The sequence below is a fragment of the Felis catus genome, chromosome A3 (assembly GCF_018350175.1).
Source record: "Felis catus isolate Fca126 chromosome A3, F.catus_Fca126_mat1.0, whole genome shotgun sequence".
Lineage (NCBI taxonomy): Eukaryota > Metazoa > Chordata > Mammalia > Carnivora > Felidae > Felis > Felis catus.
Window position 1 is genome coordinate 9,325,178 of NC_058370.1, and position 27,217 is coordinate 9,352,394.

The window sequence follows — 27,217 nt, forward strand, 5'->3', positions numbered from 1 at the left end:
AGGGTGGAGGAAAAAAAAAGTTTAAGGAGGGCAGGCTTGGTGGGACAGCTTCCCCCCCACCCAAGCGGAGCCTGCAAAGGGGAGGATTTGGGAGATGGGAGAAGGAGAGAGAGGGGATGGGGTTATTCGCGGGGCAGAGAGGGGCGCCCGGCGCGAACTCCCCCCACAGCTCAGGGGGTGGCGTCCTGGGGCACCCGGGGGCTGGGAGGGCGGGCGAGGAGCTCGGTGCGCCCCGCAGCCCCGAAGCGGAGCCGAGTCTCTTACCTGCCGCCCGCTTGGGTGCCTGCTGTTTCCTCCTTGGCATCGCTCTACTTCGCTCCAGTCCGACTTCTGGCGCCCCAGCCCCGAGCCGCGCGCGGGGGCCCGCTGCTCGCTCGCCTCTCTGGGTGTCCTCCGCCTCCTGCCCGGTGGCTCCTAGGGCGTCACTCGGCCTCTGTCCCCCTGGCGATCCCCCCTGCAACTCCTCCACCACGGGCCAGAGACCCCCCTCTCCGGGCGGCAGACACGGGTGGCTTGCGCTGGCTGGTTTGAAGCAGAGGTTGGTTCTGCCGTGTTTGTTTGTTTGTTTGTTTTGGATTTTGTTTTCCTCTCTCTCTCTCTCTCTCTCTTTTTGTTTTTGCTTTTTTGGAAATTTTTGGTTTTTGGGTTTTTTTTTTTCTTTTTCTTTTTTTTTTTTTGGTGACTGTTGAGACACTTGATTTCTTTATTAAACATCCAAGACCGGGTTCGGATGGAAGGGACGAGGGGCGCACACGCGCCACACGCACACGCGCGCGTAAAGATAAGGGGGAAAAAAGGCAATCCTGGGAAGGTAGTGGTTTCTTCTTTTTCTTCTTCTTCCTCCTCCTCCTCCTCCTCTCCTCCTCCTCCTCCTCCTCCTCCTCCTCCTCCTCCTCCTCCTCCTCCTCCTCGCCGGTCTCTATGGCGGATTCGCGCTGGGGGAGAGAGATCACTCACTGTAGATTTGCGGCCGCTGTCAGATTCCCGTCGGTGAATGATATGCGAGAGGACAGGAGCGGGTTTGGGAAAGACAGAAAATCTGGAATTCACTCACTCACTCACACACACTCACACGCACGCAGACACACACACAGACACACACACGCACACACACGCGCACGCACTCGCGCTTCCTCTCACACACTCACACCCCCCACATATGCGCGCACACACACACACACACGCACGCACGCTCACACACTCACACACTCACACACACAAGACAGGGCGAGGCGATTCCAGCAAACATCGATCCCGCTGAACAAACTGAACATTAACAAACTCCTCCTCCTCCTCGTCTCCCCGCGACCTGATGACAGGGAGAAATTTACTCCCCAGCCGCAGAGCGCCAGGCAGAGGGAGTCTATTAAAGGGACAGTGTCCCGCCGCGGAGAGGGGCTGGGGGCGGGGACCCCGCGGGCCCGCGGCTCCTCGCGGCGCCCCCTTAGCTGGGGCGAGGACTTGCCCCCCCCCACCACGGCGCGGGGGACACCGGCGGGGGAGGGGGCAGGACCCGCAGGGTTGCGGGGAGGAAAGGGGGGCAGGGTGAGGGCCAAACTCCGCAGCTGGGAAGGGAGCCGAGGGGCGGGGGGGGGGGGGGGGGGGTGGTTAGCCGACCTGCAGGGCCGTTAACAATACTTATTGCGAAGGTGAGAACTTAGGTCGGCTCTGGGCAGGCGGGGAAGGGGGACGGCGCCTTATCCAGCAATGACCTCCATCCCCCAAGTCTCTTAATCTGACCGCGAAGATGTACTCCCCACCCCCACCCCAAGTTCAACGCCCCCGCCCCTCCCGCCTTCCTTCTATTCCGTGGATGGTCAGAAAAGCAAAAAATCTCCCATCTGCCTCCTTGATAATTTAATCCCATATTCTCTTTGTTTTGTTTACATAGTATTTATTGAGCACCTACTATGTGTGTGCCTGTTCTGGAGACACAGAAGCTACAGAGAAAGGGAAGATCCTGGCCTCTTAGTGTTTATATTCTGATGGGGGAGCAGAAATGTCACCCTAAGATGTCCAGTGTTTGCATAAATGTCACCTTCTCCCAGAGGTCCATCTTACTTGAAATTTTCACTTGCACGCGCGCGCGCGCGCACACACACACACACACACACACACACACACACACACACACTGTGTCCCATTTCTCTATTTTATTTTTCTCTACTGGTCATATCAATATCACATACATTATATATAGGTTTCTATTTTGTTTATTGTCCTAGTTCTTTTCTTGGAATATAGGCTCTGTTGGGAAGAGGGACTTTGCCTCTTTTGTTCACTGTTCCATCCCCAGTGATGGGAAGGGACAAGACATATAGTAGGTTCCCAATATAATATTTGTTGAATGAATGAAAAGCAGGCAAACACACAAGATAACTGCAGAGCGATAAGCTCCACGGACATGTTTAAGTAGGGTCTGTGACAGTGTCTGAAAGAGGGAGTAGCTTTAGACTCGATGCGGGAGATGTCACTAGAGCTGAGACAGATTCCAGCCAACATGTGGCTGTTGAGCCCAGTGTGGGCCAGGCCCCTGCCTAGGTGCTGAGGACAGGTCTGACCTGGACCCTGCCCTCAAGAACTCTCATTCCCATGGGAGAGACGATTAAAGAGGCAAGTGATGTGTGTGGGGCAGGAGGTATACTTAGGAGGGCAATAGACTTGGACTTGGGGGAAGAGAGTTTGCTTATGAGGAAGAGCTTCATGGGGAGAGTTAAGTCTAAGCTGCTTCCTAAATATGAAGGAGCGAGGCAGAGTGGAACTCAGACAGCCAAAGCCTTAGAATAAGAAAGCAGGCATTGTCCAGGGCTTCCCCAGACAGGGCTCTGGCTGCCTGCACCCAAATCCCCTGAGGCCCTTGTTAAGATGCACATTCCTAGGCCTTACCCCAGAAGATGATCTAACCCCAGCTCCATTGGCATTCGGGGCCATAATTCTTTGTTGTGGAAGCTGTTCTGCGCAATATCAGCGTTTGGCAGGAACCCCTGCCTTTACCCACTAGACGCCGGACCCTTCCACCCCGGTCCTGCCAACCAAATTGTCTCCAGACCTTGTCCAGTGTTCCCCACCACACCCCCCCCCCCACCACCAGGGGACAAAATCGCCCCCTGGTTGAGGACCACTGCTCTAGACCCTCTGAATCAGAAACTTCTGGAACAGGGCTTAGGGAATCTGTGTTTTGAACAAGTGATTCTCCTGCTCACTCCAGTTTGAGAACTTCTGCTAAAAATAGCCTTTGTTCTTTTGGAGCCAGACATATACAATATGTTTACAATATTGTACTATACAATTGTATACTGTAACATAATACATTACAGATAATATATGTTACAATATACAAGGACAATTGTATATTGTATATACAACTGTATACTGGAACATATATTATCTGTAATATATTATGTTACAATATACAATACGTATACGATATTATATGACTATAAAGCAAGCTCAGGCTTAGGTATTTTATAACTTAGGATTTCAAGGCGCGGCACTGTTACCGTGGTCACTGTGATGAGGTTTCACCTGGGTCTACTCCTCACTACCCACCCCCCAACCATGTACCCATCTCGATCAAGTATAATAGGGATGCCCAGCACTTAAACCTATCTACCTACTTTGCCCTCTCTTGTGGGGAATGACCTAGGGTGACCTGTTCCACAGATATTTTTCTGAATGTTCTTTTAGGGGCTGTAGGAAACATAACTTTCCCCATCCTACTAGTCACATGCCATTGTCACTGTTTGTAAAGGGCTGATTAATCTTTTTTGTTGTCGAATCATTCTTAACATCCACACTTGGGGGGAGGCACATGCTCATTTATCCCTTTCATGTAGGTGACACAAGGTAACTCACCTGCCCTAAATCACCCAACTGGCCTCCGCCCATGACCAACTGTCACCCAATCCCAGCCTAGCCCTTAGGCAACTGAGGCACAGAAAGTCCTACTGCCTAGTTGACAATGTCAGCAAAAGGGTATTAATGCTAATTCATTCTAATTCCCTCTCACACCTTTAAGGAGTGCCAGGGGCCACAGCTTACTGAGTAAAACCCCCAGTCCGGCTGGCCAGGGACCACAGTTACAGGATCAGGACATACAGACCTGAGGCCTGAGCAGAAGAAAAGACCGCGGCTTCAGCGAGCTCACCGTGAATCCTCCCTGGAGGAGCCCTATGCCTGCTGACTGGGTGTTGGTACTATGTGCAATCATTTAACCAGCGTCTACCGTGTTAGGTGCCTGGCATTGCACCAGGTACAGGAGAGGCTGGAATGTTTAAGATAGGATCCCTGCCTTCAAAAGGCTTCTGTTAAAATGACCTCCCAAAGACTTGGCGTTGGACCCACCCTTGGAGAGGATGAGGAGGGAAATGGGTCAGAGTAACTGACTTTGGGCTACAGAATCTCTCCCCGCCTCTCTCCAGGGTTCGTCTCTTACATTCTTACTTACGTTCTTACTTTAATTTGTATTTTTCGCCCTACTGCTACTGTTGTAGAGTATTTAGCTTAGTTATCAGCAAGGAAGATTTTGTCTACCCCAGGTGGATGCATAACACAATGGTACCCAGATACTGTTCAGTGGTGTAGACATGACATTGGAAAACGTGAATCGCACAGCGAAAAGGTTATTCCCTTTTGTTTCTCTTTCAATCTGAGAACGTCTCAGTTTGGTGTGAGGTGCAACTTTTATGCCTAACAATTGCTGACTTTTATTTCTCAACCAAGAAACCGCAGATCTCAGGCTTAGAAGTTTGGGGGGGCAAGAGTTACCTGGCTAGACTCTTAAAAAAGTGGTTTGTTTTTATTGAAGTCACCCTAAGTTTTTACTTCTATCTTAGCAAAAGACACTGCTCTCCATTTATGGTAGCGATCTGAAGTTTGATATAATTTATGGGTTTAAAAAATAAATATAGCTAAGGAATGAGGGAAGAAATAATGGTTCAAGGGGGTGTGGAGATTGCAAAATGTGAAAAAGGTGGTATAGGCCTGACTAGAATTTGCAAAATACTTTGTTAAACCACAGACTCTGGCACTTTTGGAAACTTCTTCCAAGAGCTGGTGGCTTAGAATAATGCTATGTTTGGGTCTCCAGGGAACGTAGCATCCTCAGATCTAACCCTCAGACTCTGGGATGTGTAAAGGCATGAACTGATTGGAATGAGGCAAGCGTATCTTCTAGAACACGGATTCCCACACTGGCTCAATGTCAGAATCACCTGGGGATTTTTTTCTTAAGATAAAGAAGCGGGGGCACCACCCTAGAATTACTGACTTAGATCCCAGGGTGGGGCCCGAAAATCTGAAATTTTAAAAGTTCCCAGGTGATATTGGTAAGGTGCCAGGCATGGGTACCTTCCCCTTTGCAGAAGCTGAATTTTGTAACAAGTGAATCAAGTTAGTAGAAGCCATTGCACACAAGGAAGAACCAGGGTGTCTGTTCTTGGATTCACACAAAAGGGCGGCTATGGAGCCCTCTCGCTGCACCCGCGGACCCTGTGAACGCCCCCATTAAAAGCACATTTCTACCCTACTGATTTTTATTGTTGCTAGTTTGCCTGTCTTATCACTGGACTCCAACCCGATGCAACGAAAACCACCACTTGCCACGTGCCTACCTTGAGCTTGGCGCTTCCTGAATGAGTGGGCACTGGGGCAGCCCGTGGGATTCTGGAGCGGAGGGAGAATGCCTCAGTTAACGCAACACCTCCTATCCCAGCTCCAGGGCTTTTGCGTCTTCTCTTTCCAGAAAGATCCCTCCCCCAGGTCTGTTTTTCCTCCTTACTCTAAACTCAGAGGTCATCTCCTTTTGCCCCGGCCATCTGTGCCTTTCTTTGTCTTATCTTTCATGGCAGTTATGACCATCTGTATCTTCTTCATATATTTGCCTATGTGTTATCTGTCTTTCCTCATTAAAATGTAAGTTCTGTTCACCTCTATATCCTCAACTCCAGCACAGTATTGGTGCTCAGTGAAAATTTGTGGACCGATTGAATACCAAGTGGAGCATTCTTGCAAAGAAGGATGCACAGAAAAAAAAAAAAAAAAAAAAAAGATCTGGGCCCACTGTAGGGCCGTCATTAGACATGGGTATAGAGCATTTCAGCTTGTGCGCCTCTTTGCCAAGTGATGCTGTCCTCCCTTCCCCAACTTCCCTCCCTTTTTCCCCTTTTCTCTCTCTTGTCTATTACCTCCTTCAGATCCCCCCTTAAATACCACCTCCTTCAGGCAGGCTTCCCGGGTGGGCTCCAAGTGATTCAAACTTCTCTATCCCTGTCTTCTTAAAACAAAGAGTCATTATAGAGTATGATTCCAAATACATGAGTAGACAAACAGACAGAACCAATCTATGCTTGGATATCAGGGTAGCGTTTACCTATGAAAGTGAGCACCAAGAGGCTACTGGGGGTGGGGTGGGGGCTTTCATTGTTCTTAACCAGGATGATTGTTATTGAGTGTGTCCGTTCTGTAAAAATTAATTCAGCTGCATGCTTATGATTTATGTGCTTCTATACATGTACATAATGCTTCAATTAAAAAAAAAAAGCAGTGTTCTCAAACTTTGCTGTGTATCACAGTCAACTGGGGTGATTTAAAAAACTCAATGCCTAGGTCTTACCCCAGACTCATTACATCAGTCTGTGGGGGCGGGATCCAGCCATCAGTATTTTTAAAGCCCCCAGATGATTCCAACATGCGGCCAAGTTTGAGAGCCAGTGTACCATACGATTTTGCCCTTGAGGATATAATTCATTGCTTTCCTCTTGTGTCATTTAACTCATTCAGGATATCCCTCTTACCAGTACTATTTTGTAAAAACTTTAAGGTGGCAGTCTTGGGTTATTTTCTTCCTTCCCACGACACCTGGTAAGGCATCATATTGGTGGGGAGAACCAGACAAGAGGAAGTACCAGATGGATCATGGAAAGCAATGGGAAGAAAATACGGTGGGGGTGTTGGGACAGAGGGTAAGGGGTTGGGGCAGGACAATTTAGAGTGGGAGTCATGGAGAGCCTTTCTGAGAAGGGAACACTGAAACAGAAATCTGGAATACACAAGGCAGCCAACCAGGAGCCAAGGCCTGAAATCAGAAGAGATTTCTGTGTTTCCAGAACACAAAGGATACAGCGATAGGGGTCCAGATTTCGAGAGCCAGCCAGGGAGAGGGGAGCAGAAAGGATGTAGGAGAAGTGGGGTGTGGCTGGGTCACCGGGGATATCATGGGTCCTAATATCAAGTATGAGTTTTATCCTCTGCCGTTGATAAACGCCGGTTCATTCATTTACATCCCGAAACAGCTAGTCCAGTAGAGTGGATTTGTTCAACCAACACGGAAGAGAATCCGTCTCGTTCTGCTTGGTGGGAATTTGCTCTCTGAAACCTGTCAAGGCCGGTGACAGTAGAGTCTGGAGACAGTCAGGCATTGGCAAGCTTGCTTCTAAGGAAACAGCCTCCAAAAGTTGGTGGGCTCTCGTTTTGAAAACTGTTTGGATTTGGCTGGGCGTAGAATTTCACAACAACGATGAAGCACTGTGTGTTTCTCAGGTGGGCCCGTTGCGGAGTGGGCGGGCCGGGAGTACAGGAGCCGGTGCGTTGAACATACGTCACATTTCTCCCTTGGACGCGGCTACCTGCAGTGGTGACAGTGTTTTTGCTGGCGCGGAAGGCTCCAGACCACGTCGCTGGCCCAGTACTCCATTGCTCGACTTCATTAACCACAGGAAGACATTAAGTGAATGTAAGGACCAGAACAGCCTGGACACCATGTGAGGAGGAGCCTTTAAGTTCTGGGCTCCGGTATATTTTATGCCACCTCGACTATGCATCAAGCTCTCCCTCTTGGACTCATTAGAACTGTGTGCCCAAAAGTACCCCTCAACTCTCAGAAGCAAATAGAGAATGATATAATTCACTCTGAGAACACCTTTCTGTCTTATCCGGAGCATGTCTTATCTATTATGATTAGGCATTAGGCATCCTATTGTCCTGAAAATTTCATGAGATTCTCCCCTTGCTTGCTAGGATTATGTCAAAGTGACTTGTCCTGGATGCTGTTTTCGCCCATTAATACAACTTGTCTCCTCTCCTTAACCATTGCTGGGAAGGCCAACACAGCGAGGGAACCCACAGGCTTAAAATGGTCAAATAGTTCAAGACTGTTGCAAATCCCCTGCTGAGAAGGCCTGTGTTGTCTTGCTTTGGGTTCCCTGAGAAGCAGACCCTGAGATAAAGATTTGAAAGCGAGTAGTCTGTTTGGTACATGAGCTTAGAAAACTCCAGTAGGAAAGGAGGAAAGTGAACACAGTAAGGCTACCAACATGCAGTGTGTGGTCAAGCAGGTGCTCACTGTGGGTAAGAAACCTTAGTCCTGCTGGGGAGTCAGTGGAGCTTAATGTACTTCTGAGATATCCCTCTCGAAGAGCGAGAGAGCTGGGGTATTTACCCGTCAGTGCCTGCCAGTCATTGCATAGATGTTGTTCCTGGCCTTCCCTGCAGGCAAAGAGCCACCGGTGCGGGTGGTTCAATGGGGGTGTGAAGAAATGGGCAGGGCACCAGGTGGGCACCCAGGAAGAAAGAGAAGTGTAGATTTGGAATGAGACCTGCACTTGAAAAAAATACTTCTGCTACTTACTTGCTAAGACTACAACCTTGGGCAAGTTGTGTAGCCTCTCTGAGCCTCAGTTTTCCCATGTGTGAAATGGGGACAATTAAATGTGCCACCGATTCCATTCAGGGGCACAGAGAGGAATTTTAAACTAATGTAAAATCCACAACATGACGCCGGCACATAGACAGGACTCCCAGGTCTTTCGCTTTTTCATTATAAGTATTCGTTGATCGACTATTGTTCACAGAGTGCTTTCGGATATAGATATACCTGAGGTCTAATCTAATCTGTGCTGGGGGATAAAGCGAATATCAACTCAATCGTCTCCACGTGCAAGGGCACCAGTTTACGGAAGCCAGTCAGGGAGGTCGGATCCTTACGTGGTGAAGGCAGCAGACCACAGATCCAAGCCACTGGCAGCAGAAAACTGCAGCCAGTGCCTTCCTCTCTCTCCCCCTGAACGTCCCCTTCTCCCACTGACATTCATATAGCACCTGCTCCAGGCGAGGCACTGGGCTGGGTACCGGGGATGCGGCAGGGAACAAGGCACCTGTGTGGTTCCTAAGGAACTTAAGAATCTAGGGCAAGAACAGCAAATTACAGTAACGATCGTAAAAGTTGCTAACACTCAGGAAGCACGTGGTACTGGGCCCTGTTCTAGGCGCTTTCAAATAGGAACGTCTCAATCCCTTAAAACCATTCCATGAGGCCACAGTTTCAGAATTCTTTGACGTTAGCCTGCGTACTTTTCTCCTGCAGAGTGAAAACAGATTCCTGGGCTCCCTGCAGGATCTCGAGGGATCCTGCGTCAGTAAGTTGGTGGGATTTGAGAACACGTGTTCCTGACAAGCTCCTAAACGGCACCGATGCCGAAGCTCCACGGACCCCATTTTTTGGGCTGCCCGGTTTCCAACAGGGGTGATGTTTTTTCCTCCCAGGGGACATGTGACGATGTCTAGAGGTCGTCAGAGTCCGGGGGGTGGCTACTGGCATCTAGTGGGTAGAGGCCAGGAGTGCGGCCAGATTATCACAGTGCCAAGGCCCCTCGCAGACAAAGCTGATCCAGCCCCAACACGTCAACTGGGCCGAGGCCGAGAACGCCGGGGTAGGTAGCCCAGCCTCAGCAATTGGGACCTAAAGAGGAGTCGCCCGGGGGTCTCGCTGAAAACACAGATTCTGATCAAATAGGTCTAGAGCGGCACCTGTGAGTCTGCATTTCCAAAAAGCTCAAACAGACACTGCAGACGCTTCTGATCCAGGGAACATGCTCTGAGCAGCAAAACCCCGGATATACCTTGTATGGGCACAGGTCTGGAATCAAAGCTGAGGACACAGCGAACTCCTGAGAAAGAAACCTGAACACCATCCTAAATTAGTTTGGAATAAAAGAACTCTGAGTTTCAATAATCCTCTTAAAACTCCCTCTCCACCCCCCGCTCCCCATAGCAAGATTTTTGGCCTTTGAAAACCTACACGGAGGCAGAAGGGCTCAGAGGAAGGAAATCTCCATTCCTCTCTTTGAGGCAGTTAGGGGCTGATTTAAAATGAGGAAGGACGGAGCGTGGTCAGAACTGCCTCGCTTCGGTCCCCAAACATCAAATCGAGTCTATTGTTGCCCGGGATCGTGGCTTCTTTCCAAGAGCCGCGTGCTGACGGTGGGGTCTGCCTCTGCCTGACTTTCAGGTCTGCAAATGTGAAATGAGAAAGTGGCTGTTTTTAAAATGGTTGCTCTCTTGGGAAAGGGGTATGGGAGAAAATGGGCTCTGTGCGTCCAGCCCTCCAGAGATGGCACCCCGGCCCCTGTGATAAATGGCAGCATTAACAAGGTTTGGTTGAGAGGGGACCCACAGATTTATGACTTCCTGTCTCCGCCAGCAGATGTCATTATGGCTGACAGAACAGAAGGCCTTTCAAGAGCGAGCTGGGGTGGAGCTCAGAGGAGGGGAAAAATAAAATAAAATAAAAGGCAGAAGCCAAAACTAGTGTTTGTTCGGTGGTGCTATTGTTGAGACTTATTTTAGGGACACGGGGAAGTTCTACGTCGTGCCGCACGCCTTGTGATATCTCTGAGGTCCAGCTTTTGAAGATTTAGGCAGAAACTCTCCCAGGAAGCACAAAGTTTAGCTTCACTCAAAAAAGAAAACCTTGCAGGGTTTCATTCCCGGCCCGTTTGTCCCCTTGGATGAAGCAAACACTGCGGTGAATAAATGTATATCTTACCCTGGACCATCATTTTGACGGGTGTTTCAATATATTTGTTTTACAAATTCAGCAGCCTGTTCTGAAATTCGTTGCATATACGTGTAGTTTGACCCATCTTAAAATGGTTTCTAGGATGTCATTGGTATTTCATGTGCCTCAGTTTTGGGCTGTATTGAAAAATGGTAGAACGTTGGCACTTCTCATTGGGCCCCAAACCCATATTAACAGGTACGGTAATTACAGGTCAATTTCACGTTTTCTCTTAGTAATCTTCATCCGAAGCTTTGCCTTCTGTAGGTAAAGGAAGCGTTTCTCATTTTTTTGTTTTTTCTGATTGATCGTCTTATTTAAAGGACACTTGAATGTATTCTTTGGGCTCAGGTAATCAGTGCCCTAAACTATGGCCCAGAAGGAACAGCTCGGGTGACAGACACGGGGCTGTCTTTAGTCCTGTCTGCAGCAAATCATTCCCCGTCGTGGCCGCATGACGAGTGTCACTTGGCAGAAATGTAGAATCACAGAGGACTTCATGGAGGACAACCATGGGGGTCTCCTTTGCCCCTGGCCTCTTAAAAAACCAAAAACCCATTTCAAGCAAAAATCTGACCGAGGGTCATCTTCTATAATTAATTAATAGCTATCATCTCAGTGTATATATTACAGGGAATATCTGATTTTCGAAATAACTCTGCAGGGATGAAAACAGCCACTGCTATAGTTCCTTTCGCAAACTACTTCGGAGGGGCGGTTGGTGATGTGTTTAACTAATCCAGGCTCTGGAGACTCACGCTCTAAATTCTTTTTCTAGCTCTTTTCACTCACTACTTGTGTTGTGCTGGGTAAGTTACTTAAGCTGCTTCCTCACCTATAAAAGGTGGACAATAATAGCCCCATCTCTTAGCAAATGTTTAAATGAGGATTGAATGCAGTGTTTGTGAAGTAATTAGCCAAGGGCCTGGGCCAGGATAGGAGCTCAATAAATTAGCTATTGTTATAATGATTAATGTTAAAATATCTCCACTCTTTACTATTTCACAGGTAGACACACAGAGACATAGACTGATTCATTGGCCACCCAGAAAAGAAATCCAATAATTATAACAACATTAATTGTAGCTGTCATATATTGAGTGCATACTAAGTGCCAGATACTGTGCTAAACGCTTTACATGCAAAATCTGCTGAAATTAATCCTTACAAAAACTTTTTGGGGCCAAGTATTATCCCTCCCGTTTTACATATAATGAAATTCCGACTGGATCCTTTAAGCCAATGGTTCTCAAACTGCGGTGTGCATCAGAATCACCCCTGCAGGGCTTGCTGGGTCCCATCCCCAGGGTCTCTGATTCAGTAGGTCTGGGGCGGTATGGGGTGGAGACCCAATGATTTTTATTGTGACAAGTTCCCTGGGTGATACTAGTGTTGCTGGGGGCCAGATCTGAGACCCGCTCGTTTGATTAACTTGTTCAGGGTTTCACAATGAGGAGGTGGCAGAGTGAGTTTTCAAATTTAAAAATTTGCATACATGGAAAAATGCACTCTTAACAAATACCCATGTGACTTCAAATTTCCTGTTATCCAACTTTGGAATGCACAGCTGATGTGCGAATTCGTGGTGCACAATGGTTTGGATAGCTACTTGTTTGAGTTCAATATCCTGACCCGTGAGGTTTCGCAGCACAAAGCAGGTCACAATACCCTCGGAGGAGAGGATTTCAGGAACATTTTTAGGAGGAGCACCAAGTACTTATATCATCGCCACTTAACCACCCAGACCCTCAGCACCTCTGCTGGGGTGCAGGAGAATGCGAGGGCTGTGACCCACTCCAGCTGGAGAATTCATTACGAGTTTCAAGATGGAGCCCAGCTGAGTAAGCCACACCTGGATGCCATCTGTGCCTGAGAGGCCCAGTGTCCCCTTGGTCTCTGACCTGAGAGGACTCTCAAAAGACAGCCCACCTGGATATCCGAGGGTCCTGGATAGGTCTCCACTGAATGCCTAAGACCCAGCCTTTCCCACTGTATAGGTGAGCCTCTCCCAACCAACCAGCCCAGGGGACCACTGGTACAGGCTCCCATCTAGAATAAGAAGATAAGCTCTGGCTCACATTGTAGGGTTTGAGAGACCTCCAGAAGCACCTGGTGAAAGACGGGAATGGAGGCAGAGGATGCAGGCACAAAACCAAGATAAAGCCCAAAGTCCCTCAGTGGGTAAAGTAATCCAGCAAAGGGTCATGGGTACCTTCCTCATTTAGTTGCAAATGAAAAGAAGTGGAGTTCAAACACACAGGCAAGATTCACATCAAGGAATGTAAACACTCAGGGACTTGAATAAAAGAGGTGAACGGAAGAAAATAAGTGGTACCCCTGATGGAGACGGAAACTGGTTGGTGAAAGGTTGTGAATTCCTGTCGCCATGGGGCAGGACGGAGGAACAGAGAACGCACTGGATTTCTATCAGGAGCCTGGCGTTTTAGTGCTCTGTAGAGAATGGCCCTGCCAGTCTTTGAGGGCCCTTCCTTTTCTGACATGGGAAGATACTATTTCCTCATTCTGTCCACTCCCTCACTCATTCATTCATTCATTCATTCATTCATTCATTCATTCAGAAAATACTTGCTGAGCACATATCATGGAGCAGGTACCCAAGTACCCTTAGAGATATTGGGGGCAGGGATACACGGATCCAAAACCCTGCTCTCATGAACCCTATTGTCTAAGGAGAAGAACAAGATAAAATAAAGGAAGTTACGGTCTCTAATATATCAATTAGGAGGTGAAAAGTGGTATGGAGAAACATGAAGAAGAGAAGGTGATGTGTGTTGTTTCCATCCCCAACAATAATAGCACCATTGATAAGCATGCTTCGCTCACAAAGGATAGAACATGAAGTCAAACTGGCCTAAAGACAAAAGGAAAAATTTCGACTGCACGCAACTCAGAAGTCCAGGGGTTAATAGCTGTAATGGGCACTGCTGTTGGTCCTCCGTCATTCGCTCCATTCATCCTTTCGGACACAACCCGACTTCCACACCAGTATCTAACTCTTCCCTGTTTAATCTGTGTATTTCTGGAAAGCAGCCCCCCTCCTCCCTGAAAAGCCAGGGCATGAGCCAGTCAGCACGTTCCATTCTCCCCTGATGACAGTGATTGGTTCTCAGGTGGGCAAAGGGTCCAATGAAGCTGAGTTTCTGAAATTTTGCTTGGGATCTTTCATGTAAGATACCACGAGGGGAGAAATGTTACTGGCAGCCATTGTGTAACCATGAGGAGGCCTGCCTCAGAATGTAGGAGAGAGATGGAAAGAAAAAAGCAAAAACACCTAGGTTCTGGATGATACTGTCCATCCATCGGATAACGCACTCTCAAATGAATTATTCCTGTTTCTAGATTTACAGTTAAAAGAGGCAAAAGACCCATCCCCTTTATAGCTTAGAACCATTTAAGTTGGGTTTTCTGTTCTTTTAAATAGACAGAGTCCTAGAATTAAAACATCTAGTTCAGAAACAGCTACATCCGAGTGCTCATCAATGACCTCAAAGATCTCTGCACAGTTTTCCTTCTGTGTGGGCTTCCCTCTCAGCCTGGCTCTTCCCATGCTGACCACCAGCAACCTCAGGCCCACGTTGTTTTTTCTGGAAATGCCTGGAAGGTTTTGCACTCATTCTGGCTGAATTAGCTTAGGACATGTATCGATTTCCAGACCAACCACTAGGCCAGGGGGATGGAATACTGCTGACCCTCTCTCGGGACCAGGGATGCTACCTGGCTCACTAAAATCACATTGTTTGAGAGAATTGGTTCTTCCAAGAAACATTAAGAAGTTGTTACCAGAAGGGTGAGGCATGGATGCTGGACAATCAGAAGCTATAGAAATTCACTATAATATCTAACTTTTTAAAAAAATGTTTTAATGTTTATTTTTGAGACAGAGAGAAAGACAGGGGCGGGGAGGGGCAGAGAGAGAGGGAGACACAGAATCCGAAGCAGGCTCCAGGCTCGGTGCTGTCAGCACAGAGCCCAATATGGGCCCCGAACCCACAAACTGCGAGATCATGACCTGAGCCAAAGTTGGTGCTTCACTGACTGAGCCACCCAGGTGCCCCTCTAACTTTGGATTTTTGTGCCTCACTTTCCCCGTTGGTAAAATGAAGAGTTGAGAGAAAGCGATAGCCCACAATGTTTTTTTTTTTTACCACCAAGAACCCTCTTACTTGCTCTCCTCTGCTGCCCATGGTGGAGACCAAATTAAATAAAATTTAAAAGATTTAGTCTATCATTCATCCGTCATCACTGATACATACATCCACCATTTGACAAACCTTTGTTGACTATCCACTTGGGGTCATATTAATGAAAGAGATGGGAAGATCCACTCTCTTCAAGGAAATCTGATGGGGGGGGGGGAGCATGTCTGCTGGTGCTTTTCCTTCTGGGCTAAAAAGCCAGGAGCTCGATAGAAGAATGTTTTGTGTTCACGTCTCTTCTACTTGGAATGGGGCATGTGATGCCTGGAGTTGATACAAAAAATCTTGCAACCAGGGGGTGATATATATCAAGGGTCAGCAAGCTGAGCACAGGAGGGACAGGAGGGACAGGGGGGACAGTCACAGCGTGGGGCCACGATGGTTTGCACCATCTCGGGGTCTCTATATCAAACCTAGACTCATATGCGTCCAGGTTTCTTACTAGGTGAGATCATTCAAAGCTTCATTGTTTAAACCACAGGTAAAAGTGCTCTTGCAGTTAAATGCGTTCCTAACTGATACACTCAGATCCAACAGGTGCCCCAAGCAGCTTGTGGTATGAAAACGTCCAGTGACACAATAATTGCCAGTGTCACATGTGTCCTGAAGAAGGAGCACAGAGGGAGCACAGGGAGCACGGGGAACTGATCATCCAAAGAAACTGCACTTAACAAGTAATAACGTATTTCTACCATGTTAGAGAATGAGATCAGAGGTTGAAAATTGTTCTTCAAGGACCACACAGTTAATATTTCGGCTTTGCAGCCCTGTAGGCCTCTGTTAGAGCTACTCCGTTCTGCTGGTGTTCTGCGACCGCAGCATAGACAATATGGAAATGAGTGGGCGTGGCTGTGCGCCAACAAAACTTTATTTACAAAAACAAGCAGCTGGCTAGATCGGCCTAAGGGCCACACTTCACTTGTTGACTCCTGAATTAGATATACATATCGAGTATTCGATAAAAATGGGCACTCGACTGTGGCTTGTAATACACTCATTAAAATGTGGAAAATCTCTCAAAAGTCTACTTTACAGATTTCCCAATGCCAGGTCTTTAAGCTCACACGTCCTGTGACTCAGCGATTCCTCCATCCCGTCTTCCTTTCCTCCCACAAAAGTGAATTGAGGGGCGGGTCCCCTGGACAGCTGCCCGGGGTGCTAATCTATAAAGAGCTTAACGGGGGAAGTTGGGAAAATAAACATTTGCCTTTCTCTGACAGAAAAATAGACCACTGTACGGTGAAACGGGCAAACACACAAAAATATAACATTTGTTAGCCCTGTAATATTTTTGGTGAGGATTTTTGTAACTAACATACACTGCGAACATACAAAGTAGTTAAGCTCCAAGATGGCAGTCGTGGTTAGCAGAAATTCCGGAAGCACATAATGTGTGGTGTACTGTGATTTACAAGGGATGTGATTTATATTGCAAATATTAAACCTTTTAATATACCTCCCAAGAAGTTTGCTCGGCTCACAAAAGTCACAATAGAACGCCGAAGAAAAACTGAAACTGCCGAAAAGTTGGATATATTTTGTCTGACTTCTTTAAAAAATATATTGATTCTGTTTCCACCAATGCAAGCAAATTGTAAGTAGTTCTGATTCTGGGGGGGGGGGGGGTCTTAAAAGAAAATCAGATCTTCTCCACCCTCACTAGCAATATCTTGGACAAATTAAAAAAATGTTTTTTTAGCGTTTATTTATTTTTGAGAGAGGGAGAGAGACAGAGCGTGAGCCAGGGAAAAGCAGAGAGAGAGAGAGGGAGACACAGAACCCGAAGCGGGCTTCAGGCTCTGAACTGTCAGCACAGAGCCCGACGCGGGGCTCGAACCCACGGACTGTGAGATCATGACCTGAGCTGAAGTCAGATGCTCAACCGACTAAGCCCCCCAGGCGCCCCAATCTTGGACAAATTTTAAAAGCACAGAGGGTTGAAAAGTCACTGGCTTATTGAGCCCTGTGGCTCTCATTAGATTAAGGCCCACGAACTCAACTGCCCGTTGTATCCAGGAAACTTCCAACATGGAATGCGTTGGATCTAGGGAATGGGGAATGGTGGGACTGAGGCATACTGGAGAGCTTATGCCCTGTGAAGAGGAGGCAACCTCTCTACAAAATCCATATAGGATTCCGGTCTGTTGTTTTCCCTGTTAGGAAAAATCTCTAGATCTTTAGAAAATAATTTTTAAAAAGTGTTCAGTTTTATAAATTCTGTGCAAACCAAGTAAAACATGGTTGTAGCTCAATCATGCCTTCGACTGTAAGTCTCTCTCCCTTCACACACACACGCACACACGCGCGTGCACACACGCACATCCAGCCACACTCTCTCTTCCAGGCAAAAACCATACATTCCTTCCACACCGTAGTCAGAAGATGCCGGACAATGTTCAGGTTGAGCCATGCATCTTAACTGATCGGATTTCTCAAGTCTGCTTTTTCCAGACAAGATGAATTGTTGTAGAACAAGGCATCCCTTCCCGTATCTCACGCACTGGATCTATTAGTGTCGCTATTTATGGAGAGGAGAGAAGAGAGTGATAATTTATACATACATTTGTTTTGTAAAAATTACACTCCAATCCTCTGATTGGCTTGCGTCCCCCAGAATATCACTTCTCTGTGATAGATGGTGTGGCTGCAAGGGGAAATGCTAAATTGGTTAAGAATTTCAAATTTTTATATTGCCGCTATAGCAAACCGTGTCATCTACTGAGCATGGTTTTTTTCCCCTTCCCAAAATGTCACAAAAAGCAAAGCGATCACAACAATTTACACATGCCAAACACATTTGTCTGATCAACAACATAGAAAGAACTGCAAAAGAAATACCCCTCTGTACCCTGTACAGAAACGCAGGGTTTAATCTGGTTTTAATACTGAAATATCATATTTTGAAACATTTTGTTTAGGCAGGAGACAAAGCTGATTTAAAGGAGAGGAGTGACAACAATCCTACTCCAGGCACTTAAAAAGTTGGGAGTTGTGAAGCACTTTGGGAAGAAAAAAATACTACATTTACTCATGTTAAAGAAATGTTTCTGCATTTAGTGTAAAAAAAAAATGCTTCCAAGATGATAATGAGCAAAGCAAGGTTTCCAAGTTAGGTGCAATCCTAAACTGAGCTGCTATATGCTGCAGGAAGATACTTTGGGGCACTAAATCGTAAAACAAAGCAATTGAATTGTTTGGCGTAGTGGACTCCAGTTGTTGTTGCTATCAAACTTCTATTTGTCTTCCTCATTCAGATAACACCACTTGGAGTTCGATTCTCTCCCATGGTCAGCCATGTTGTTTTTGCAGTACTGACCTTTGCCCCAGCTTATGGGATGGACCCTGACTGGCGAAAGCCAATAATCCTATCCTATTCTATGCCATCTCATCCTACTGGCTACCATGATTTGGTCCATGATGGCAGAAACCCAGTCAGAACAAACGAAACCTGTGGAGAAGTTTTCCAGGGCTTCTGGGAAAAACTAAGGGTCTCTCTCCCCCTTGAGAGCCACTCCTTCTGTGGTCCGCATAGTGTGAAGATACAAAGATGTGAACAGCCTCTTTACTACTAACATGGAAGACCTTGGAACCGCCAATAGGAACCTGTGTGAAGCCTGAAGAAGTAGGTGATAGCTTCTACCACGGAAGGAAGACGGCAGAAGGAAATATGGAGAGGAACAGAGCTGGTCCTTGATGATACTACATCAAAGTGTTCCTGAAGCCAGCATCATCCCTGGCCTTTTCAGTGATGCAAGTTTATACGTCACATTATTCTTCCAACCATTTTGAGCGGGATTTCCTGTCATTTTCATTAGAGGGGCTTCTAACTCAAACTTTGGTTTTGTCAAATCGATGACAGGTTACTACCCTCTCAGTGAGTTATCCTGGGAAAATGGGGTCATACTGTGGGTTTCTGCTTCACTGTTTTATTTAGTGTGTTGTTTTCAAATGGATACCTTACCTTCTTAAATCATTTTCCTACTAGTCTCCCTGTCCACACTTTACAACGCACATCAAATACCGCCTTCCCTATGTATTAATTACTGAGCAAGAATTATAAACCCTGGAGTTTTATCTCTGTTGAGGCTGCCCCAAGTAGTGGCTAAGAGCACATGTGTTACATTACACAGACATGATTTTGAACCCTGGCTTTATAATTTACTAGCTATCTGACTTTGGACAATTTACCTAAACTCTCTAAGACATTTCTCCCAACCTATAAAAATATTGTTAATAATAACATCTTGTCTTAGGCAACTTTGTGAAGATAGAATGAGATAATTCATGCCTAACGTTTATCATGGTGCTTGGCACAGAGTAAATGCTCAATAAATGTTGCTGCTGTTGTTATTAGTGTTATTATACTTATCAAGGAATCTACCATATTGAAAGAGCCCAATAAATCTAATCTTCTGCTATCAGAAGATTACTAACACTGGCTATATGAGTTGTTTAAAAGTTGATGAATGGATCGTTGAATGAATACATGATAAATTAAAACACGAATGAATGAATGAATGAATGGGAGCTGGAAACTGAGAGGCAAGGCCACAAAGTTACGGGGCTGGGCCAGGGGATAAGCAGGAGGAGGACGGAATAGAAAGCCACCCTGTGCTTTATGAGAATGCCCTTCCCATGATCTGTGTCCCCGTCAGGTGGAATGTTCTGCAGGGTTGCTCCCTTCATACTCTCATTACTGCAGGTCATTTGTCAGGAGCTTTTTGATGGGCAGCTTTACAGATAGCCATAAAGCAGCACTTATGGCCAAAGTCATCATACTTTGTTGAGCTCTGTGCTTAGGGTGTCCACATAATTTTCTCTTTTTTCTCTGGGCTCCTAGTCACTCAGTGCACAGATGGAATTTAGTGTGGATGGCTTAATTCATTCCAGTGGCCGCCCCCCCATAGCCTCTGGGATAAAATTCAAAGGACCTCAAAACCCAAAAGGCCAGTAAGAATAAGTAGGATAATGTGGGCATTTAATGAGTACTTACTTTAGTACAGGCCTAAGACTTGCCAGGTCAAGATAGCTGGCCACTTTGAATGGACCACCCCATCCAACCTTCACAATTGTATATGGCAGCTACACTCATAAGCTCAACATTGCTGATGAAGAAACAGAGACACGTCAAGGTTACATTGCTTATTCAACTTCGCAGGGCTATGGTGTGGCACCGATAGGATTTTATCCTAGGCAGCCAACAGCTGGAACCTCTGCCCAAAGGGCTTTAGTCTTCACTATCATCTACCTTGTGTTGACTCCTACAGCACTTGAAGCTACAAATGCAACTGTCCCTCTGCTTGCCTTTAGAGTCCTCCGAAACGAACCCTACTGAAGTGATTTCTTAAAATAAAATTCTTCAAATGTGGCGACATTAGAGTTGCTTTGGGATGATTTAAAGAGCTCATATTTATAGATTTCTTCAAAGAAGAGGTTTTGAAAATTTCTCTTCTTCGTCCATTATCCTCAGTAGCCAATAGATGGGCACTTGGACTATAGTCTAGACCTGGAATTCAAGGGACTGCATGGCATTCTCGGTGTTAGGCATCTGAACTACCCACCTGGTTCTCACAGCCAAGCTTGGCCAGCCTGGCTTTAGCTGGAGTTCTCTTTTAGACATCCTTTTGTCTCAAGTTGGCCAAGAAGGTACGTAATTTGCAGGGCTCCACCCCCCTGCTCCACAGAGCAGATTTAGGTGAGGGATTTGGAGCTGAGAAACAATAAGTTAATAACTAGCACACTGGCAGCTCACCGAAGTTCTCTTAACTCTGGGAAGGGGCTGCAGTCCACGGGGATGGGTCCTTGGCAGTCACTTTTGTGCTGTGTGCATTTGTCCTCTATTGGACAGGGCAAGAACACATGACTCGAGTCAGCCAATCACATTCTGTCTTCCGGGAACGGTCACAGAACCCGAGTCATGTAACAGCTGGGGAGACCATCTTCCACCAAACAGATGTAGCTCAGAGGAAACTTGTCTTTCGTGATTATAGTCTAGAGCAAAGCAAGTGAAGTAGAAAGGAAAGGAAAGGAGAGTGAGCGAGAGAGAAAATATACCTCGATGGCTTTCTATTTACTGAACCCGTCTCTTGGGAGGGTTGGCTCACACCCTAGTCTTTTAATGCCCTCTGAGATACCCCTACCCTTGTACAAAAGATAAATGGGCATTTTGCATCAGCTAAATAAATTGATTTCTGTTCTTACCCCCTAAAATCACAGATGAATAAGACAACCAAATCTTTACTGCTCAGAGCAGATTCAAATCCTTTTTGAGACAATGTGTCTTAGAAGTAACATAAATAACTCTATGGTCAGAAAGATGGTTGGCCAACTTCCTTGACAAAAGGCAAGAAATAAGAAGAGCTATTTATTCAACGTTTTTAGTGACAAATGACAATAAAAATTTCGAAATTGTCTTTCGGCTTCTCATTTCTTTAAAAAAATTATTGCAACTTATAATTGTTAATTTTAGGAAAAATAATGGTAGTGGCCAAGAAAGTTAGAGGAGGAAGAAGGATAGAAACCACCAGAAAGGGGCACCTGGGTGGCTCAGTCAGTTGCGTGTCTGACTCTTGATTTCAGCTCAGGTCATGATAGCAGGGTTGTGGGATCGAGCCCTGCAATGGGCTCTTCACTGAGTGTGGAGCCTGCTTAAGATTCTCTGTCCCCCTCTGCCCCTGTGCCCTGCTGGAGCTCTCTCTCTCACCCCCTCTCTAAAATAATGATGATGATGATGATGATGATGATGAAGAAGAAGAAGGAGGAGGAGGAGGAGGAGGAGGAGGAGGAGGAGGAAGAAGAAGGAAGAAGAAGGAAGAAGAAGAAGAAGAAGAAGAAGAAGAAGAAGAAGAAGAAGAAGAAGAAGAAGAAGAAATCACCAGAAAAACTAACTGTAATTCAAGAAGACAAATGACCATTTTGATGGGAGTAAGACACACCCCCAGCAAATGCCTCACCTTGAACAAGATGTAATAATGCTTCCTCTGATGGCGACCTCACCCAACAGCTAAAGAGGGAGGAGAGTACGGAATGGGAGAAGGTGAGGGAGCTCTCTGGTTGTTGGAGAGGAAGAAGCCAAGCTCCAATGAGTTTAACAAAAGGGGAAAGACGAGGCTTTTGCTTTGCTTTTGCATCTGGGAAGAGCATGGCTAGAGCCAGCTTTGGGCATGGCTGGATCCAGGGACTTGAATGATGTCACCAGGAATTGCTCTTTGCACCTCTTGGTCCCACGATTGCTTGTGCTGGCTTCATTCCCAAGCAGGTTTTCTTATGTTTATTTTTTTAAATATAAGGTTGCTAGGTTCAGCAAATAAAAATATAGGACACATTTCAACTTCAGATAAACAACAAATAATAAACACATTTTTTAGTTTATATTCCATGCAATATCTGGGATACGCTTATGCTTTAAAGTTATTAGTTCATTTGTGGTGGGGTATCCTGCATTTCACCTGGCAACCCCATTCACACGAGATGGGAAAGATGGCTGCCAGCACTCCCAGACTTCTACTCCATTAACGTAGCAGCCTCAGTGTAAAGGGGGCTTATATACGCCCCAGGATTGTGTCCCCCTGGAACAATTTGGGTCATGCGCACATCCATGAACCAACTTTGGCGGCTTAAGAGATGGGATGATCTGACGGGCCAGCCATAGCCTGTGGCATGACAATGAAGATGTGGCAAAATAATATTTGTCCACGAAAAAAAACCATGTAGACTTGTAAATATCACATAAATGGGGCATGGAAATAATCTCAGTTCAAGCCGCTCACTTAGCAGATGCAAAAGTGGGGCCCAAATTGCCCTGTTACTTTCTCCGGAGAGCACAGTCATGGGTGACTTTGGACGGGAATACCTGCGTCTCACCTCCTCACCTCCCAAGCTCTTTCCATGTATCCCCGTGGCCAACGTCATTCTGAGAGCCACTGGATAAATCAATTAGCACTCATCAGGGCTTTCCCCCAATCTTCTCTGTGTACAAAACGAACAGGTAAAAAGGAAATGCTTGTCAAAACAAATCTCTATTTGGTTTTCTCCATCTATGGGACAATTTCTGTAATGTGTCAATCACTGTGTTGCAAAAGAGCCCCTCCAACACACAATCCACATTTCCCGATGACACCAGCCTGTCAGCCTCTCACTAAATCAAAGCCAAATTTCATACCAAGCAAAGACCAGTTTGTCAATCATTTTTCCTGCCACACGTCCACCAGAATCACCTGACAGCTACAACTTTCTACTCTCAAGTGGAGTGGGTCTAGTTAAGCTTGTTTGTCTGCCCTAATTGAGTTCCTTTCAGGATTGGTAGCTTAGCAACTAATAAGTTATTTTGCTGAGACAACTGGCCTAAATTTCATAGCTTCCTTGACCATTGCTACTTGTTAGAAAATTGTTTCCCCTCAAGTGGCTAAACAGCAGATGCAAGGTTTATTTAATACCTAATTGTTCTATTGTTTCTAATTATAAGCACTCTCCTCCTGTTTAAAAGTAAACACAGGATATGTTGTCAAATAGACATAATTTTAAATAATCACAAAGTGCCTTGGAATTTTGTTCTGAAATCTCAAATTCCCCATTATCGGTAGCACGAAATGTTGGAAAAAGGGCCAATAAGATACACACCCAGCGTTTATTAGGTTGTAAATCACCTCACAAGCACCTGCTATAAGCGAGTCACTATGAGGTTATGCAGAGAATATAACAAGGGTTCTTGTCTTAAAGAATTTAGTTGGGGGAGGGCGCCTGGGTGGCTCAGTCGGTTAAGCGTCCGACTTCGGCTCAGGTCATGATCTCACGGTCCATGAGTTCGAGCCCTGCATCAGGCTCTGTGCTGACAGCTCAGAGCCTGGAGCCGGCTTCAGATTCTGTGTCTCCCTCTCTCTCTACCCCTCCCCCACTCACTCTCGCTCGTAAGCTCTCTCTCTCAAAATTAAACGTTAAAAACATTTTTTAAAAGAATTTAGTTGGGGGAGAGAGTTGGCAACAAATTCTAGATCCATTTAATGAGAATAAACAATGCCCCTATGACGGAACAGGAGGCAATAATAACGGTAGTTTTAAAAAGATACCGCAATATAGTCTTGGTTGGTATAGGAGACCTTGTCATTTCTTTGGTGGTCCAGCTTCTAATTTTCCTTTCTATATTTGGAGGACTCCTCTGTTGCATGTAGAGTATGGGGGAGATCATGCCCTCACTTCCCACATGGAAGCCACTCACTTCACCACCGGTGAATGGTTCCCGCTAAAAGAAGGGTGTTAGGACTCTTTCCTCCCGGCTGTTCCTGAGTTCTGACCCGATCCTTCACTCACTTTACCATTTGGGGTCTCCCTGATAGACTTCAGAGGAATTTATGTTTTTTTAATTTGAGACATTCAGAATTGATTTCTGCTGTGTGTAACCTATGACCCTGAAGTTTTTAATTGGCATAGGCACGAGCTAAAAAGGGTTCTCTGCTCACTCAGGGGCACAATAATTTTGGAAGGCTCCAGAGTGTAAGGACAGTAAGTACCCTTTGCAGAGGTAGAGAGCAAGCTGTTTTCCACCGAACCCCTGGTACAGAGAAGCAGAAAAAGATCTCGTACGCTGAAAACAAACTTTAAATTGATTTAAAAAAAAAGGCTTTGCTTACCTTCATCGTTTTATTTTGACGGTGACTGGCTAACAATAGCAGTTATTAAAAGTGCTGAATGAAGGAATAAAGCATGACACTAAAAAAAGAATGTCCAGATGAATTTGGCTCAACCGGAAACTCCTAGTAGGTTGGCAAGAAATGAGGCTCTGACGTTAGCTTGGGGATCACTGTAAAGAACCTACAACTGCACAGCAACTCTTTCTAATTTTTATACCGACGTTCAGATATTGTAATGCAGCACATACCCAATTATGCATAAAGTGTTAAATCGCAGCGTTCCAGACTTCTGCAGAGACAAGGAACACATCCAGAACATCACTGGGTGCGTCATCATTCTTGTGGTCTTGCCCAATGGAAGACAGTCTCAATCTGGAAATTTCTTTCTGCTAAAAGAGGACTATAATGCTCCCTTTGACTCCCTTAGGAGAGGCAATTGAGCAGAGAGAAGATGTTCAGGGAGAGAGAGAGAAAGATGCTCGCTTTCTCACAGAAACAGAGAGAAAAACCATCCATGCCATGGTAGGCATTTTGCAGAGCATGTTTTGGGATGGCTTTTTTTTTTTTCAGTTGCACAGCTGTTCTGGACTTTCATTTAAGGTGTGTCCTTCGAGCAACTGCAGGCAGGGAGTTCCCTGATATTAGTAATTGGTCCTCTGATATTTCAGTGCGGACTGCTCTGGCACGGCAGAAGGATGACTGGATAATGGAGAATTTAAGCCAAAGAACAGGATAATTCCATTAGATATATTTGGATAGTGGTTTGACCCATTGCTTCATGGGGATGAATTGGAAGTGAATATCAGAGCTGCACTCTGTGCTGTTTGTGGCATATCCAACTCTTATTACATCATTTACTCTGTACTAGGCTTTGTTCTGAGCACTTCACGTGCATCGGCTCAATTAGATCCTTGTAACAACTTGCAAAGGCAGGTGTTGAAAGGGAAGTATTGATCAGAGGAGGGAATCTATTGTTTTGGAGAGGGTATTAGGTCTTATTAGCAAAAGTGGAATGTCTGAAGTCACCAAGACCTTGTGGAGAGAAAGACAAAACAAGGGGGAGAAACTCCACAAGATTTACATTCCAGTGATTGCAAAATGGTTTGAGCCAAGGAAAAAGTATGACAGAATGGAGCCAGAGTTCAAGTAAGGTTGCACTCCCTTGCTCCACTTCCAATATCATTGCCACAGGGCTCCTTCCCTGAGTTAATGACACTGCAATAAGAAACACACACACACACACACACACACACACACACACACACACACACACAAATGAAGAAAAGAGCAGTAAGAGACAGAGCCACACATGATCTAGTTATTTCCTCATTGGGCAAAGGTCCACAGGTGTTTGGCAAAGTTTTGTGCAAGTAAAAATGGGATGACATCGCAAAGAAAATAATTATGAAAACTTGATGGTAGTATGCTCAAGAGGGCTTCTCCATAATAGAGCTGTTGCTTTCCCCACTGACTCTAATACAAGCCAGGGGTGGTCGTAAAACCAAGCTGTGTGTCCTGTTCTCTCTGTTAGACCCAGGGGCGAGCAACGTTGAATGGTCACTCCCTTGACTGTTTTGATCTCTCTTCCTAAATAGCACCGTTGAGACGTAGGCAGAACTTATAAGAAGGGGGGGTCAAGAGTAGGTATTATTAATCTTATTTTACAGATGAGGAAGCTAAGGCTCAAAAAGGCTAAATAATCCCCAGGAATGCACAGCTAGTAGACAGTGGAGCTGGGAGTTGAAATGAGATCAGTCTGACTCCACAGCTCAAGGTCTTTTCTGTTGTGATGTATACAAGTTTCCTCCAAGTGGGAACAAGTCCTGTGTGCCACAGAGGCAGGAAGCGAAGCAAAATTATAGGATACATAATTCTGGATATAACACTACATACTCTTCCCCATCCCCCGCCCCCCTTTTTTATGGCGATGCAATGCCCAGATTTTAGCGAATAGCATGATTGCTTAGCTTGAGACCACATTTCCCAACTTCCCTAGTAGCGTGGTTGTGGCCATGTGAGTGAATTCTGGCCAGTGGGGTGTGAACGGAGGTGATATGTGCTACTCTCAGCTTATGCACCCTCCCCCCGCCCCGAAAAGAAAAGAATTGGGTAGAATTTCCCTTTCCCTCTTTCTCCTTTTCTTAATGATTATAGGTGGGCAAGCCAGAGATGGATGCCATATGTTAAATATCACGAGAGAGAGAAATATACTTCTATTCTGAAAAACCACTATGATTTGGGGGTCTCTTTGTTACAGCAGCTTAGACAATATCCTAACTTATAGATGATATCATGTCTCCTCATGGATTTTTACCATTTCCTGATGAGGAACTACACATTCCTATCAAAGGTCATTTACAACTTTTTATAGTTTGATATAAATATATATGCATATATTAATTATAGTAATATTTAAGTGAAGGGTTTAGACATTTCTATACAATTTTTTATACATTTACTCTCAATCGCTTATGTCGTTTTAATGAAGACTAGAATTCTAAACTACATAGGGGCGCCTGGGTGGCTCAGTCAGTTGAGCG

The 27,217-nt window shown here is 45.8% G+C and overlaps 1 protein-coding gene and 2 long non-coding RNA genes across 9 annotated transcripts in view; 1 reads left to right on the forward strand and 2 right to left on the reverse strand.

Moving 5' to 3' along the window:
• Positions 1-865, reverse strand: part of TSHZ2 (teashirt zinc finger homeobox 2) — a 460,946-nt gene extending 460,081 nt beyond the window's left edge. For 4 of the 6 annotated variants that reach the window (XM_011280753.4, XM_006929653.5, XM_019826344.3 and 1 more), the window contains exon 1: positions 265-864. In XM_011280753.4, coding sequence (XP_011279055.1) covers positions 265-304 — 40 coding nt within the window. In that variant the 5' untranslated portion in view covers positions 305-864. Of the gene's footprint in view, positions 1-264 lie in introns of all 6 variants that reach the window. The other 2 variants (XM_019826348.3, XM_019826347.3) reach the window with 1 other exon arrangement.
• LOC109497918 lies at positions 405-21,464 on the forward strand. The gene is made up of 2 exons (XR_002154380.3): positions 405-538; positions 18,306-21,464. It is a non-coding gene; the product is annotated as an uncharacterized LOC109497918 (long non-coding RNA).
• Positions 886-27,217, reverse strand: part of LOC111559754 — a 496,575-nt gene continuing 470,243 nt past the window's right edge. Inside the window, exon 12 of one of the 2 annotated variants that reach the window (XR_006595058.1) lies at positions 886-935. This is a non-coding gene — a long non-coding RNA (uncharacterized LOC111559754). Of the gene's footprint in view, positions 936-3,440; positions 7,626-27,217 lie in introns of those variants that run through there. The other variant, XR_006595059.1, reaches the window with a different exon arrangement.